Source organism: Alnus glutinosa, chromosome 1 (genome assembly GCF_958979055.1).
Source record: "Alnus glutinosa chromosome 1, dhAlnGlut1.1, whole genome shotgun sequence".
NCBI classification, from domain to species: domain Eukaryota; kingdom Viridiplantae; phylum Streptophyta; class Magnoliopsida; order Fagales; family Betulaceae; genus Alnus; species Alnus glutinosa.
Window position 1 is genome coordinate 42,802,567 of NC_084886.1, and position 14,778 is coordinate 42,817,344.

At 35.6% G+C, this 14,778-nt stretch overlaps 2 protein-coding genes across 2 annotated transcripts; both read left to right on the forward strand.

Annotated features, from left to right (window-relative positions):
- Nucleotides 1-6,790: 6,790 nt before the first annotated feature.
- Nucleotides 6,791-13,147, forward strand: LOC133860425 (uncharacterized). Its single transcript, XM_062296039.1, has 7 exons — nucleotides 6,791-6,859; nucleotides 11,863-12,027; nucleotides 12,142-12,415; nucleotides 12,542-12,638; nucleotides 12,737-12,861; nucleotides 12,947-13,017; nucleotides 13,103-13,147. Exons 2-7 carry the CDS (start codon nucleotides 11,884-11,886, stop codon nucleotides 13,145-13,147), a joined length of 756 nt encoding a protein of 251 aa, XP_062152023.1. The 5' UTR covers nucleotides 6,791-6,859; nucleotides 11,863-11,883.
- Nucleotides 13,148-13,568: 421 nt separating this feature from the next.
- On the forward strand, nucleotides 13,569-14,412 carry LOC133860433 (uncharacterized). Its single transcript, XM_062296046.1, has 4 exons — nucleotides 13,569-13,578; nucleotides 13,662-13,699; nucleotides 13,812-13,976; nucleotides 14,074-14,412. Exons 1-4 carry the CDS (start codon nucleotides 13,569-13,571, stop codon nucleotides 14,287-14,289), a joined length of 429 nt encoding a protein of 142 aa, XP_062152030.1. The 3' UTR covers nucleotides 14,290-14,412.
- The last annotated feature ends 366 nt before the right edge of the window (nucleotides 14,413-14,778 follow it).

Sequence of the window (14,778 nt, forward strand, 5' to 3'; positions counted from 1 at the left end):
TCTCCTCTTTGGATCGGGTTGAGTGGGATTTATCCCCAACAGTTACCCCCCAATTCCCTTATCCAAAGCTTGCTTGAATAATGGGAATTCCATGTCTAAGGAAACCCGATCTTTGTCTCCTTCTGAAAACCTGCTAACCTGCAAAACCTGAGGGTTAAATTTTACCCCCCATTACCTTCTTGTTTTTCCTTAGGGTTTTCTCCCTGTCTCTTGAAAAATCTGCAAAACCCGAGGGTTAAATCCGACCCCCCGAGAAGTTTCTTCTTGCTTTCGGCTAGGACTGATCCGAGACTCTCGGCTAGGACTGATCCGAGAGTTTTCTTCTTGGTCTCGGCTAGGACTGATCCGAGACTCTCGGCTAGGACTGATCCGAGAGGCTCCTTCTCGGCTAGGACTGGTCCGAGAAGTTGTTCTTGCTCTCGGCTAGGACTGATCCGAGAAGCTCCTTCTCGGCAAGGACTGATCCGAGAAGTTGTTCTTGCTCTCGGCTAGGACTGATCCGAGAGGCTCCTTCTCGGCAAGGACTGATCCGAGAAGTTTTTCTTGCTCTCGGCTAGGACTGATCCGAGAGGCTCCTTCTCGGCAAGGACTGATCCGAGAAGTTGTTCTTGCTCTCGGCTAGGACCGATCCGAGAGGCTCCTTCTCGGCAAGGACTGATCCGAGAAGTTGTTCTTGCTCTCGGCTAGGACTGATCCGAGAGGCTCCTTCTCGGCAAGGACTGATCCGAGAAGTTTTTCTTGCTCTCGGCTAGGACTGATCCGAGAGGCTCCTTCTCGGCAAGGACTGATCCGAGAAGTTGTTCTTGCTCTCGGCTAGGACTGATCCGAGAGGCTCCTTCTCGGCTAGGACTGATCCGAGAAGTTGTTTTTCCTCTCGGCTAGGACTGATCCGAGAGGCTCCTTCTCGGCTAGGACTGATCCGAGAAGTTGTTTTTGCTCTCGGCTAGGACTGATCCGAGAGGCTCCTTCTCGGCTAGGACTGATCCGAGAAGTTTTTCTTGCTCTCGGCTAGGACTGATCCGAGAGGCTCCTTCTCGGCAAGGACTGATCCGAGAAGTTGTTCTTGCTCTCGGCTAGGACTGATCCGAGAGGCTCCTTCTCGGCTAGGACTGATCCGAGAAGTTGTTTTTGCTCTCGGCTAGGACTGATCCGAGAGGCTCCTTCTCGGCTAGGACTGATCCGAGAAGTTGTTTTTGCTCTCGGCTAGGACTGATCCGAGAGGCTCCTTCTCGGCTAGGACTGATCCGAGAAGTTTTTCTTGCTCTCGGCTAGGACTGATCCGAGAGGCTCCTTCTCGGCTAGGACTGATCCGAGAAGTTGTTCTTGCTCTCGGCTAGGACTGATCCGAGAGGCTCCTTCTCGGCTAGGACTGATCCGAGAAGTTTTGGTCTCAGCTAGGACTGATCCGAGACGACCCCCCTTTCTTCTTGATCTCGGCTAGGACTGATCCGAGACTCTCGGCTAGGACTGATCCGAGAGTTTTTGCCTGCAAAAGAAACGACATCAACGGGTTCCCGGTCCCTAGACCGGGAACACTCCGATGCTTAAGTCAGCTTTATTCATTTATTCTGAAAATACTTATTCCCAAAATCTGGGGAAATTTCTGTCTAGTCTGAATTGAAAATAAAAGTCTAGTTCTTTGCAAATATAAATACTAAAAAATAAAAGCAAGCCTGAAATTCCCGAGAGTCTTTTTTATGGGATCACGGGCAGATACTGCTGTTGCCTCGGCAATAATTCTGCTCAGATCTCCTTGGCGGTCATTCTCCCTCCGAGGATTAATGTTGCTATTGTGATCTTCTTCCTCACGCTCATCCCTGTTCATCTCGGGATTGGGCTGTCTCGTCCTCATGAGTAACAATTCTGCATTTAAGTCTTCAATCTGGGCTTCCAACGCTGCTATGCGATCTTGATCTCCACCCCCCGGGGGAGGGTTCGGTGGAGGCTGCAAATTATTCTGAATAGCCGGTTCCTGTGGGGCCACGGGCTGTCGATTGGTCTGGCTTCCGGAACGTGTGTTCATCACCATGCTGGATCTTATTTTTCTTTTATGAGGAACGAATAATCGTTTCCCACAGACGGCGCCAAACTGTTGGTACAGTTTCCGGTATGGTGTGAATCTGCACGTTCCTTTGATGTTCTTCACGCTTCTCAATAACTCTGCAAAACAACAAAACCTAGGGACCCTTCCGGGGGTCCCGCTCCGATGCCTAAGTTAGCTTTTGTGAGAGAAATAATGCTTTGTGCATAAAAATTGAGTCTTCGTTTATACCTGGGGTATGGGCCTATTTATAGGCATAGAGGTGGAGTCAAACCTGGATTAGGACTCCTACTCCTTGTTGATCTAGAACTGCTGTCCGAGTTCTAATTGGACTTCAATCTTCTAATTGGATATCTTCTTAGACTTCCAATCTGATATCTTCTTAGACTTCTGATTTGACATCTTCTTAGACTTCTGATCTGATATCTTCTTAGACCTCTGATATGATCATTATTCTTATCTGTTTGGACCTATTTGACTTTTGAATCTTCTCTTTGGATCGGGTTGAGTGGGATTTATCCCCAACAAACAGTAGATTTAATTTTGAAGTTAAAATAGTAATTATATATCCACATTTCAGTGTTTCAAAACACTCTTACATGATTGGTTAACAATGGGTTTTGATTATGAAAACAAAAGCTATCATCTTTAAAGTTTTTGAAGCAGTGTATAGGGTTATACTTGATTAAAAATAGTGTACATGGTAGATGGTGTATATTAGGGCTTCTGAGATCATTATGAGTCTTACTTAAGCATTAGGGTTTTACAAATGATTTTTAGTAGTTATTTTGAGTAACTAAGCGTCGATTGATTGATCCCTGAGGATGAAACGATCGATGAAGGCATGGAATGTGTAATTAGGGTTTGTCATGCAATATTAGGATTTTCATGCATGATGAAGGTTTATAGTGTGGTTTATGCCTAATATTAGATTTTGATTCGTAGTGACGTGAGATTAAGATGTTCGACATCGAGGACGAACATTCGAAGTAAGTAAATGCTTATAGAATGATTGAATGATTTTTATCATAAGTGTTTATTTAAAATGAGTATTCTTTAAATGCATGTTTCTTATTAAATACTTATGTTATGAGCCAAATGTGTCCAACAAATGTTTTGTAAGTGCATCGAGAATGATATTTTTCATTAAATATATGATTATAATTGAACATATAGTGTGGATCGTTATGTACCGAAGGCAGGAACACAGTTATAGAGGCTTGACCCTGTGGTTTAGAGATTTATGTTTATTGTTGTTTGTCGTTAGATCCAATGGTTTTGTAGGTGAGCGGCGGAACCATGTTTGAGTGGTGGTCACATAAATAACATCGTTCGTGGTATGGATCATCAAGGGGCTTAATCTGGTCGAGTATGCGTGCTTTATTAGGGCACTGATGTTATACTACATGTCTCTCGGGATAATATTAACCCTATCAAGTTAGGGTTAAGGTCTTGAATAAACCATATAGAAGAAAGTTATGAATTATGTATAATATCTTATCAACATGATTTATGCATTAAAATAATATATGAATTATCCATGAAATTATGCAAGTCCCAATTTCAAAACAAAATCATTTTATGATAGCATACTAAGTGAGACAATACTTATCAATTTTATAAAATACATGACACTCTCAATTACCAAAGTCAAAGGAGTATATGTGTAAATAAGGCTCATTGTACAACAAGTTCCGTTATGATTTATTTATTAAGTCATGCACTTACGCAATTATTTTTTCACCTGTGAAATACCTCGATGTTTTGTAAATTATCAGGTTTGACGAACATTTAGGTTAGAATATTTCACTGGGCTGAAGATGTTGAGCGAATCACTTGTATAGTCGTGTTTGCATTGTGTAGATAAATATTATTGAACAATGTAAATAATATTTTGTTGGAAGTTCTATGTGTTGATGATAGTGAATAATATTGTCGAAGTTATTTCGTTTCGGTTCGGATCATTATTTTGTGCTATATGATTACTCTGAAAACTAGTGTTTAAGCTAATAATTACAGTTAATTAATGTTAAAACATTAGGAACAAGGTAATGGTGCGTTTGGGTATTGAATTTTGAGAATTAGAATTGAATTCTAATTCTATTTACAAATATCGAGGTAAAAAATTGTGTTTGGATGTTGAATTTTGAGATTGAAAAATATTATATTTTAATGGTAAAAAATGATTGGAAGTTTAAAAAGTTGTGTATAATTATTGGTATTTTGAAAAGTTGTGTAAAATAATAATTTAAATAATAATAATTTATTATATATTGATTATCATATATATATATATATAATAGAGGAATCACTAAGAGGAATGCATAATATTAAGACAAGTGGCGTTCTAAAATACTTCCAAATGTCCATTTTAACTTAAACGGTGAGTTTAAGATTGATAATCAAAATACACGTTTAAGAGTATGTTCAGTTATTTTCTCCAATTAAAACATTTAAAGGAAAAATCTAAAAAACTGTATCATAACTGCAAACAACAAATCTAATAGTTAAACGTTCTCTCCTTCTTCTTCTACTAAAATTACAACCACCCTCTGAAACTCCATTCCCTGTTAGTTAATCGTTCTCTCCTTCTTCTTCTACCAAAATTTACAACCACCCTCTGAAACTCCATTCCCTCTATACCGAGTAAGTTTAATGTTTTCTAGAATTTTTTTTAATTAAATTAAGTTCTAGGGTTGTGCTATTTTGCTTCTATATATTGTATTTCTCTACGATTATGAATCTGTCTCTATATTTGTCTCTCCATAGTTCATTTTTATGCTTGAGAAATTGTTTGAAAATTATGGCCAAAGAATTTTTTCCCTCAGTGATGGAGGGGCAATCTGTAAGCGCGTAACGGCCGGAGGGAAGAGATTTCTTTCGATCCGGCCGGAGAGATAGAAGAAGAACGAGAGAGAGAGAGAGAGAGAGAGAGAGAGAGAGAGAGAGAGAGAGAGAGAGAGAGAGAGAGAGAGAGAGAGAGAGAGAGAGAGAGAGAGAGACTTACGGCTGTAGAGAGAGACGGCGCCGGTGGGAGAGAGGAACGGCCGGAAGGAAGAGAGAGATTTCAGGGAATAGATTTTTGGTTTTCAAAGAAGAAAAAAAAAATAAAATAAGAAGACACGTTTCTTTTTTTTAGCCTTAGATTTCTTAAAAACAAAGAACAGCCGTGAACTTGCTCCTCTCCAGTTCTAATGAACTGGAGCGGATCCGGATCCGTGAAGAAGGGAATGAGAGTGACTTACATGCTGTACGCGATGGGGAGATCGGAGACTTTGTGGGGGTCTGATTGGGCAGAGTTCAAACTTGAGCGGTGGCTTGAGAAGGACGAGGCAGAGCATTTTCAGTGGAACTCCAAGGGGAGAGACGCGTATACGTACCCAGTTTTCCAGGCGAGGCCGAGGATTTGTTTGGGAAAGAGATGGCGTTCTTGCAAATGAGGAAAAAACAAATTCTTTATTATACTTTATATGGGACAAGAAGGGAATTCTAGGCCCAGCGGTCAGCAAAACACAAAAGCTAAAGGGCATAACTTGAAGGAATACTTGAAAAAACACACGACTTTGATAAGTTAAGAGAAGTGGAAATCAAGCATCAGATGGTTTGGACGGTTAGGATTGGTGGGTGTTTTGACGATCCCAAGGAGTGAGGACTACTTGATATGACAAACTGAAACTGAAACATCCAAACTATGCCTTAACTTTGTCTTGCTTGAAACCTCACACAAACAAAGGGTCAGACATCTCCAACCGTTACTGTTTTGAGCTTTCTCGCTTGGCCCCCATTCAAAATGATATTTATTTACAGAGTTGCTGCCGAATTTTAATTTTGTTTTATTTCATTTTTCATTTCTGTCTACACTCTGTGCTATGGCCGGCCACCTACTCTGTCTTTTAACCTTTGAACTGAACAATTTTTTTTTAAATTTTTTTTTTTTTTTTTATATTGTTTTTTTTTTTCTCGACATGCCATTTTTTGCGTTTTTGACCTTAGTGAAACGATGAAGTCATAACTGTTTCTACGATTTCTTTTGTATTAACCGTTTCTACACTTTCTTTTGTATTTAGCATCTATTGGCATCTTCAGATTTGATTTGATTATATATATTTGGCAAAAAAAAACTCTAGAAGTTGTGAGTTGTCTTTCCTTTTGGTAAGATGAGACACAGACATACTATTATGTTAATCAACATGTGCCTAAACAACAAATCAACCCAAAAAATTTATACTACATTTGTATAGACACGTGGTTTATAAAATGATTGTTTGTCTCGGCCCTTATCTCTAGAATCTGAATTTTTTTTTATTTTTTATTTTTAACAAAAAATAACTCTAGATGTTGTGAGTATAGACATGTGGTTTACAGAATGATTGTTTGTCACGGCTCTTATCTCTAGAATATATGTCTACTATTTGAGAAGTTTCATTAAAGCATATGCCCATTTCAAATTTTTTTCTTTCTTTCTTTTTCCTTTCTTAAATGCTATTTTTACTTTCTCAATTGATTCATTTCTTTGTCTTTGCTTTTATAATTTTAAATTTAATTTTGTTTGACTTCACAAAGGAAGAGTCTAAATACTCTATTTCTTTCTATTCTACTTGAACATGCTATTGGTATAAATTTCGTCACATTTTTAAATTTTTGATTAAACACTATTCCTTCCTTCTCCTGTACTTAATTTTTGGTCAAATCATCATATTATCTATAATGCCTTCTAAATTAATGTTTAAAATTATTCAATATAGGTGATCTCTCCAATTCTCTCTCAAAGTATTGAAAGATACGTTAAGCTCATCCTATTATCCTTTTCAAATTAAGGTAAGTTCCCTCGATTTTTTTTGTAATATTATTTTGACATTATAAATAAATTGCAATACACACGGAGGTATGTTCCCAATATATTCTTCTAGCTACATCTATGTTGTAATTCATAAATTGAATTGTTAAATACTTAGATTTTACTATTCACCGTTGCATTTTAAAATTATTCTCTTTAGTAAATATTATTATATGTTCTACTTGAATTTTATGTAGTAAATGATACTCTGTTAAAAAAAAAGTGACTTCATTTTTCCCTGTAGAAAATTTCACAATAGGGAAAAAATGGAAAACACAAAACTCGCACGATGTAGAAGACAGATGCTTTTGCATGAAAAACGAAAACGGGGACGTCTGAGTAATTACGATTGCATTCAAACAATAAATTCAACTGAATAAATTACAAGAGAGGATGGAACCATCAATATCTCAGAAAATGAAGATATTCCAAGTAAATTACTTAACTATAATTATTTATTAAAAGAATATTAAAAAATTATCCATAAAACTAAACTAGACTAATTTAAAAATTACTTTCTTCTTTTCCCTATTTGATACAGGAAAATTTACTGAAACTTTGAATATTGGCTCACCTTCGTACGTATGCAACTATTGTGGTGCAATAGTATGGTATGAAGAGAGAACAATAAAATCTAGAAGACCTGCTAATCCTAAATTTAGCCTTTGTTGTATGGATGGTGAAGTGCAGTTGCCTTTGCTTAAGAAACCACCTGCTACTCTTCAAGAATTGCTAAATCCAACTGGCGACCAGCGCTTAACAAATTTTAAGGCACAAATTAGAAGTTATAACGCCATGTTTGCTATGACATCTATGGGTGGAAAAGTGGATCATAGAATCAATGATGGAAGAGGTCCTTATATTTTCAAACTTAATGGTCAAAACCATCATAGAATTGGAACACTACTCCCAGCCGATGGTCTAAGTCCTAATTTTGCACAATTATATTTCTATGATACTGAAAATGAAGTTTCAAATAGAATAAATGCCTTGAACCAATCGAACAATAGCCATGATTCATCTATTGTTGATGCTTTGGTCCGAATGCTAGATGAATCAAATGTATTGGTCAAGAACTTTCGTATGGCTAAAGACCGTTTTAGTGATGGTAATACTCATCACTTAAGATTACGTCTTATTGGCTCACGATCAACTGACGGAAGAGTACAAAATCTACCTACATGTTCTGAAATAGCTGCAATTGTTGTTGGTGATATTGGTCTTGATAATACACACCGTGATATCATTGTGGATTATAAAGAAGGTGGATTACAAAGGATAAATGAATTGCATCCATCATACATGGCACTGCAATATCCTCTTTTATTTCCATATGGTGAGGATGGTTATAGACTTGGTATTTTACGTAGAAGTGTTGATGGAACTAGATCTAATACAAACAATTGTGTTACAATGAGGGAATATTACGCATATCGATTGCAAACAAGACACAATGAAGGCCATACATTAATATATGGCGGCCGCTTATTTCAACAGTTTGTTGTTGATGCATACACATGTATTGAAGCGATTCGACTTATGTGGGTAAGAGGTAACCAAAGTGCATTAAGAATTGAATTGTATTCTGGATTGAGGGATGCAGTTATGAGGGGAGATACAACCCCTGCATCAGTTGGAAAAAGAATTGTTCTGCCTTCGAGTTTCACTGGAAGTCCAAGATATATGATTGAGAATTATCAGGACGCAATGGCGATTTGTCGATGGGCAGGTTATCCTGATTTATTTATTACTTTCACATGTAATGCGAAATGGCCAGAAATTGAAATCTTCCTCTCAATGAATCCTGATCAGAGACCTGAAGATCGGCCAGATATACTAGGAAGAGTTTTTAAGATCAAACTTGATCAACTATTACATGATCTCAAACACGAACAACACTTTGGAAGAACAGTTGCTGGTATTCTAAACTGCTTACTTTTTATATTTATCTTTAACATATTAATTTTTATACACAATATAATTAAGTTTTTTTTTTTTGTCTATAGTTGTCTACACAATTAAATACCAAAAGAGAGGATTGCCTCATGCTCATATATTGCTCTTCTTACATCCTGATAATAAACATCCAACACCAACAGAAATCAATAGGATAATCTCAGCAGAAATTCCAGATTTGCACAAAGATCCTCAAGCTTATGACGTTGTTAAACAATTTATGGTTCATGGTCCTTGCGGTTCTATAAATCCTAAATCAAGTTGTATGATCGGCAACAAATGCATCAAGCATTTTCCAAAGAGATTTTGCTCTGAAACTACAATTGATGAAGATGGCTTTCCAGTATATAAAAGAAGGAACAACGGAAGATTTATTGAAAAGAATGGTGTCAAAGTAGACAACCGATTTATTGTTCCTCACAATATTGACTTATTGGTGAAGTATCAATCACACATAAATGTAGAGTGGTGCAATCGTTCAAGGTCTATCAAGTATTTATTCAAATATATAAATAAAGGACCTGATCGTGCAACATTGATGCTTGAAGAGAATTTACATGTCGAGGGTTCTTCTGGAATACAAAATGTTACAGATGCTGACGAAATAAAAACATATTTAGATTGCAGATATGTGTCGGCGATAGAGGCATGCTGGAGGATCTTCCAATTTGAAATTAATTATCGAGAACCTCCAGTTGAGAGACTAAATTTTCATCTAGAAAATGAACAGCCTGTCATGTTTGATGATTCTCATCATTTAGACAATGTTTTGAATCAGCCAAATATTAGAAAGACTAAATTTACAGAATGGATGAAAGCAAATGCTTTGTATGAAGAAGCAAGAGAATTGACTTATTCTGATTTCCCTTCCAAATGGGTTTGGCATAATAAAGAGAAAGAATGGAAATTGAGGAAGAAAAGAAGATGTGTAGGAAGAATATTTTACGCTCATCCTGGAAGTGGAGAACGATTTTATTTGCGAATGTTACTAAATATTGTCAAAGGTCCTCGATCTTTTGAGGAAATAAGAATTGTAAATGGTGTATTGTACCCGACTTTCAAGTCAACATGCTACGCTCTTGGATTGCTTGATGATGACAACGAATGGCATGAGTGTTTAAACCAAGCATCGCATTGGGCTTCAGGTAAGCAACTCCGTGAACTTTTCGTCACAATGTTAATTTTTTGTGAGGTTGCTGATCCTAATAAATTATGGATGTTGAATTGGAATTTGTTATCTGAAGATATATTGCATCGAGAATGAAGAATTTTACAATATGAGGACCTACATCTAACAGAATTGCAATTACAAAACTATGCACTATGTGACATTGAAAAATTATTGAACAAAAATGGAAGGTCACTGAGAGAATTTGAGACAATGCCATATCCAGACACGTTACTACTCAGAGAAGGTAACAATAGACTACTGCAAGAAGAATCTGACTATAATAGGATTTCTTTGGCAGAAGAGCATATAAAACTTTTTAGTGGTCTAAATTGTGAACAAAGGAATATATATGATGCAATAATTAGATCTGTTACAAAAAACAAAGGTGGTTTTTTCTTTGTTTATGGACATGGTGGAACTGGAAAGACTTATTTATGGAGAACCTTGATATGTCGATTGCGGTCCGAAGGAAAGATAGTCATTGCAGTTGCATCGTCTGGAATTGCAGCACTTTTGTTACCTGGCGGAAGAACTGCTCATTCAAGATTTCAGATACCGATTAATGTAACTGATAACTCAACTTGCGGGATCAAGCAAGGTTCACATCTCGCAGAACTGGTGACAAGAACAAGTCTTATAATTTGGGATGAAGCTCCTATGGCTCATCGAAATTGCTTTGAAGCTTTAGATCGTTCACTAAAAGATATTTTACGCTTCAGCGATCCACAAAGTGGAGAAAAATCCTTTGGAGGAAAGACGATAGTCCTTGGTGGTGATTTCCGACAAATACTACCAGTTGTAGCAAAAGGAAGAAGAGAAGAAATAGTTGAAGCATCAATTAACAGATCTTTATTATGGAAGAACTGTACAATTTTTACTTTGACAAATAATATGAGACTCCAACAAAATCAAGATGATAATGCTGCAAAAGAATTTGCACGGTGGATTTTGAAAATAGGTGATGGAGAATTAAATGACAATGAAAGTGGATCGTTCATTGATATACCACTTGATTTGATAATTCAACCTAAGACTCATTCTATTAATGACATTGTGAATGATATCTACCCTGAGTTGCAGTCCAAATACACTGATGCTAAGTATTTAGAAGACAGAGCGATTTTAGCTCCAACAAATGATGACGTACAAGAGATAAATGACTACATAATTGATCTTATTAACGTTGATGAAGAAACATATCTCAGTGCAGATTCAATATGTAAAGCTTTGAGCAACAATCAGGACCAAGAAATTATGTACCCAATAGAATTTTTGAATTCATTGAAGTTTCCAGGTATTCCTAACCACAAACTCAGACTCAAAGTTGGAATACCTATAATGTTACTTCGAAATTTAAATCAAAGTGCTGGACTCTGCAATGGTACAAGACTTTTAGTCACTCAGTTGTCAAAATGGTTCTTAGAAGGAAAAATATCTCAGGAACTCATGTTGGAGATAAAGTATTCATTCCACGAATAGTATTATCTCCTTCTGATTCGAAATTGCCTTTTATTCTAAAAAGAAGACAATTTCCAGTATCTGTTTGCTTTGCAATGACAATAAATAAAAGTCAAGGACAATCATTGCAACGTGTAGGTCTTTTTCTATCTAAACCTGTCTTCAGCCATGGCCAATTGTATGTAGCTATCTCCAGAGTTACAAGTAGAAATGGCCTCAGAATACTTATTGCAAATACACAAGATGACGATGAATTCAAAACAAAAAATATAGTATATAAAGAAATCTTCAACAACTTACCTAGAGGTAACATTTAGCATAGACATTAATGTTTTTAAACAATATATTATGACACTTACAAATATAATTAAATCCTATGAATTTCTATTATTTTTTCAGGTGTTACTGAATCATAACAATATGAACTACACATCTCTTTGTCAAATTTCACCCGACAATGACACATGGATCATAAAAGTAAGAATTATAAGGATGTGGGATGCAGTAAACATTGCACAAGGCAATGAGTTGATCAGTCTAGATCTGATCATGTCGGATGAAAATGTAAGTTCACATTAATTTTAAAGTTACTTCATTTAGCATACAACTTGATTAGATGGCCATGTAAATTATTAATTGGATATGTAGTTCTAAATTTTGACATTTCACTTTTTACAGGGAACGCTAATACATTCAAGTATTAGGAATAAATTCGCACAACGTTTTAGGCCTCTTCTCAACGAAGGATGCATTTATGAGATAAAGAATTTTATATTTGAAGAATATAGAGCACAATATCGTCCAGTGCATCATCAATTTAAAATTCTTTTTATTTTAACGACCTCAGTCTCCAAAATCCATGAAATAAATCAGTCCATACCTCAATATGGATTTGAACTTGCAGACTATGAGACAATAACAAGCCGTTGCAATGCCCACACTTATTTGACAGGTATCGATCATTTCTTTACATTTATTACCAAATTTAGTTTACAAATTTTGCCATAACTAACACAAAATATATAAAATAAAAAATAAAAAAACTATATTCATTGATATATCTTCCATGGATATGCAGATGTTATTGGTAGATTGGAATCGGTTGGAGCAATAAAGGAAGTAAAGTCTAAAGGATGTCCAACCAAAATACGCACAATCCATCTTCTATTGGAAGAGTAAGAAAATATCTGAATTCCAAGTTAAAGACAATAAGCTATTGAACCCATAAAACAAAATTTTATATCACATAAAAATAAAATAATGTGAATGGCAGGAACAAAATTCTACAGATAACTTTGTGGGGGGCTAAAGCATATCAAATAGATGAGGATTTTCATAAGAATACTCCAAGACCAGCCATTGCAATTGTAACTTCGACAATTGTGAAAACTTATAGAGGTAACTATTTATCTTAGTATATTTAATTAAAAAAATTGAGTTCCTACAAATAATTTTAATGAATTCCTCTTTCAAATTTTTGTAGGTCAGTATAACTTATCATCAACAAGCGCAACAAGGATTTACATCAATCTTGATATTCCAGAAGTTGATACAGTTATTGACAAGTAAGAACACTCCATTGTATTATTTTTTTAAAAATTTACATTTTTAATAAAATCTAACATTCATTTATGAATAGGTTGAAGAACGTTGCAATAGTAGAAGTGAATCAAATGAAGATTGAACAACCACCAATAATACCAACTAGAGAACTTGCCTTATACAATAGGAAGACAATTGCAGAGATAAAAGAAATGGAAGGGAACTCTGAAGTGAAGGTATTAATAGATTATAACTATTTAATGCATTTATAAAATATCATGAATACAATATCAATTGTTTAATTTTTTATTAAAAAAAAAAATGCAGGAAATATTCTACACATGTTTATGCAAAGTTGAAAGAATAGACAACAAGTATGGCTGGTATTATATTGGTTGTATAACATGCAAGACGAAGGTTAAGTTTAAAGAAGGAATTTTTTGGTGTGAACGTTGTCAAGCGGAACCGAAATTCAGCGTGCCAAGGTAAACAACAAATAATATTTAATTCACACACATATATGTCAAAATATATAGAAATATCTCTTCCTAACAATTTTGGAAATGAAAGCAGGTATAGGATACAAATTGAAGTATCAGATACAACAGATTCAACAAGATTCATTATCTTCGACAAAGACGCTGAAAAACTTATAGGCAAAACTGCAAAGGAACTTGCCGATTTGCAAGATGAGGTAACAAATCTCAAATTTTTTAGACCACCATAACAAAATAAAGTCAACAATTCAATAAAAAAAATATATGTCATGTTCTAACCTCTTTTAACAATATGCTATATTTATAAAGAATTTGAAAGACAATATCGTGCCAAAAGAAATCGAAGCAATTGTTTCCAGAGAATATGTCTTCCAATTGAAACTCAATGAATATAATTTGAAAAAAGGTTGGGAAAATTATACTGTTTATAGAATCTTTGAAGCGCAAGTTGCAAAAGAAGCTAACATCCATAAGGTAACAAATGCATTATATGTTGAATCCTTCAAATTTACACGATATTTACCTACATAATTATATGCAACTTCTAATAAAACTCAATCTCTTATTACAGGAAACTCCAATTGTAAAGATTAGGGGCTCTAGCTCCAAACAAGAAGAGGAATATGACGTTGTTAGCCAAACAATAGAGAACGAACAAATGTTTAGTAAAGATTCTTCCTTGCATTCTTCCCTACCTATAGAAGACACAGAGTCGGATGATGATTCAATACCTCTCAAGTTTCTTTACAAGCGATTCAAAACTACTAAGAAGAAGACTTATCATTAATTGATTTGCTCCAAAATTAATGTCTACAAATGAACTCCTGTTTATATTTTTATGTGCAGTTTGTATTCTACAATATTTATAATATTGACAATATAATATTTGGCTTAATATTTGGTTTATTAATTTTGATTCCTTATTATACCTTTTTAATTATTAACAACCCGCGCATGACGCGGGTTATACGCTATTTTAATTAAAAAATAAATAAATAATTTTTTTTTTTTTAAAAATAAAATTAAAATTAAAATAAAAAAAAATGATGCAGGGGTGGCTGCGCGCCACCCCCCGTGGTCAGGGGAGGCCGCGCGGCCACCCCCGCTGGTCGGGGGTGACCGCGCGGACACCCCCGCTGGTCGGGGGAGGCTGCGCGGCAGCCACCCCTTGTGTTTTTAATTAATTTCTTTTATTTTTTTTTAATTTAAATTTGTATTATTTTATTATTTATATGTGGGACCCACGCGCTTTTTGGGAGACAGCTTGTCCTGCGCG

Excerpts from the sequence above, each read along its gene's own strand:
- LOC133860425 (XM_062296039.1), top strand. The coding sequence starts at position 11,884 with ATGAACTACACATCTCTTTGTCAAATTTCACCCGACAATGACACATGG. Across the intron at positions 12,416-12,541 it reads TGCCCACACTTATTTGACAG|ATGTTATTGGTAGATTGGAA; the intron begins GTATCGATCATT and ends ATGGATATGCAG. Across the intron at positions 12,862-12,946 it reads AATTGTGAAAACTTATAGAG|GTCAGTATAACTTATCATCA; the intron begins GTAACTATTTAT and ends AAATTTTTGTAG.
- LOC133860433 (XM_062296046.1), top strand. Across the intron at positions 13,700-13,811 it reads TTGCCGATTTGCAAGATGAG|AATTTGAAAGACAATATCGT; the intron begins GTAACAAATCTC and ends ATATTTATAAAG. Across the intron at positions 13,977-14,073 it reads AAGAAGCTAACATCCATAAG|GAAACTCCAATTGTAAAGAT; the intron begins GTAACAAATGCA and ends CTCTTATTACAG.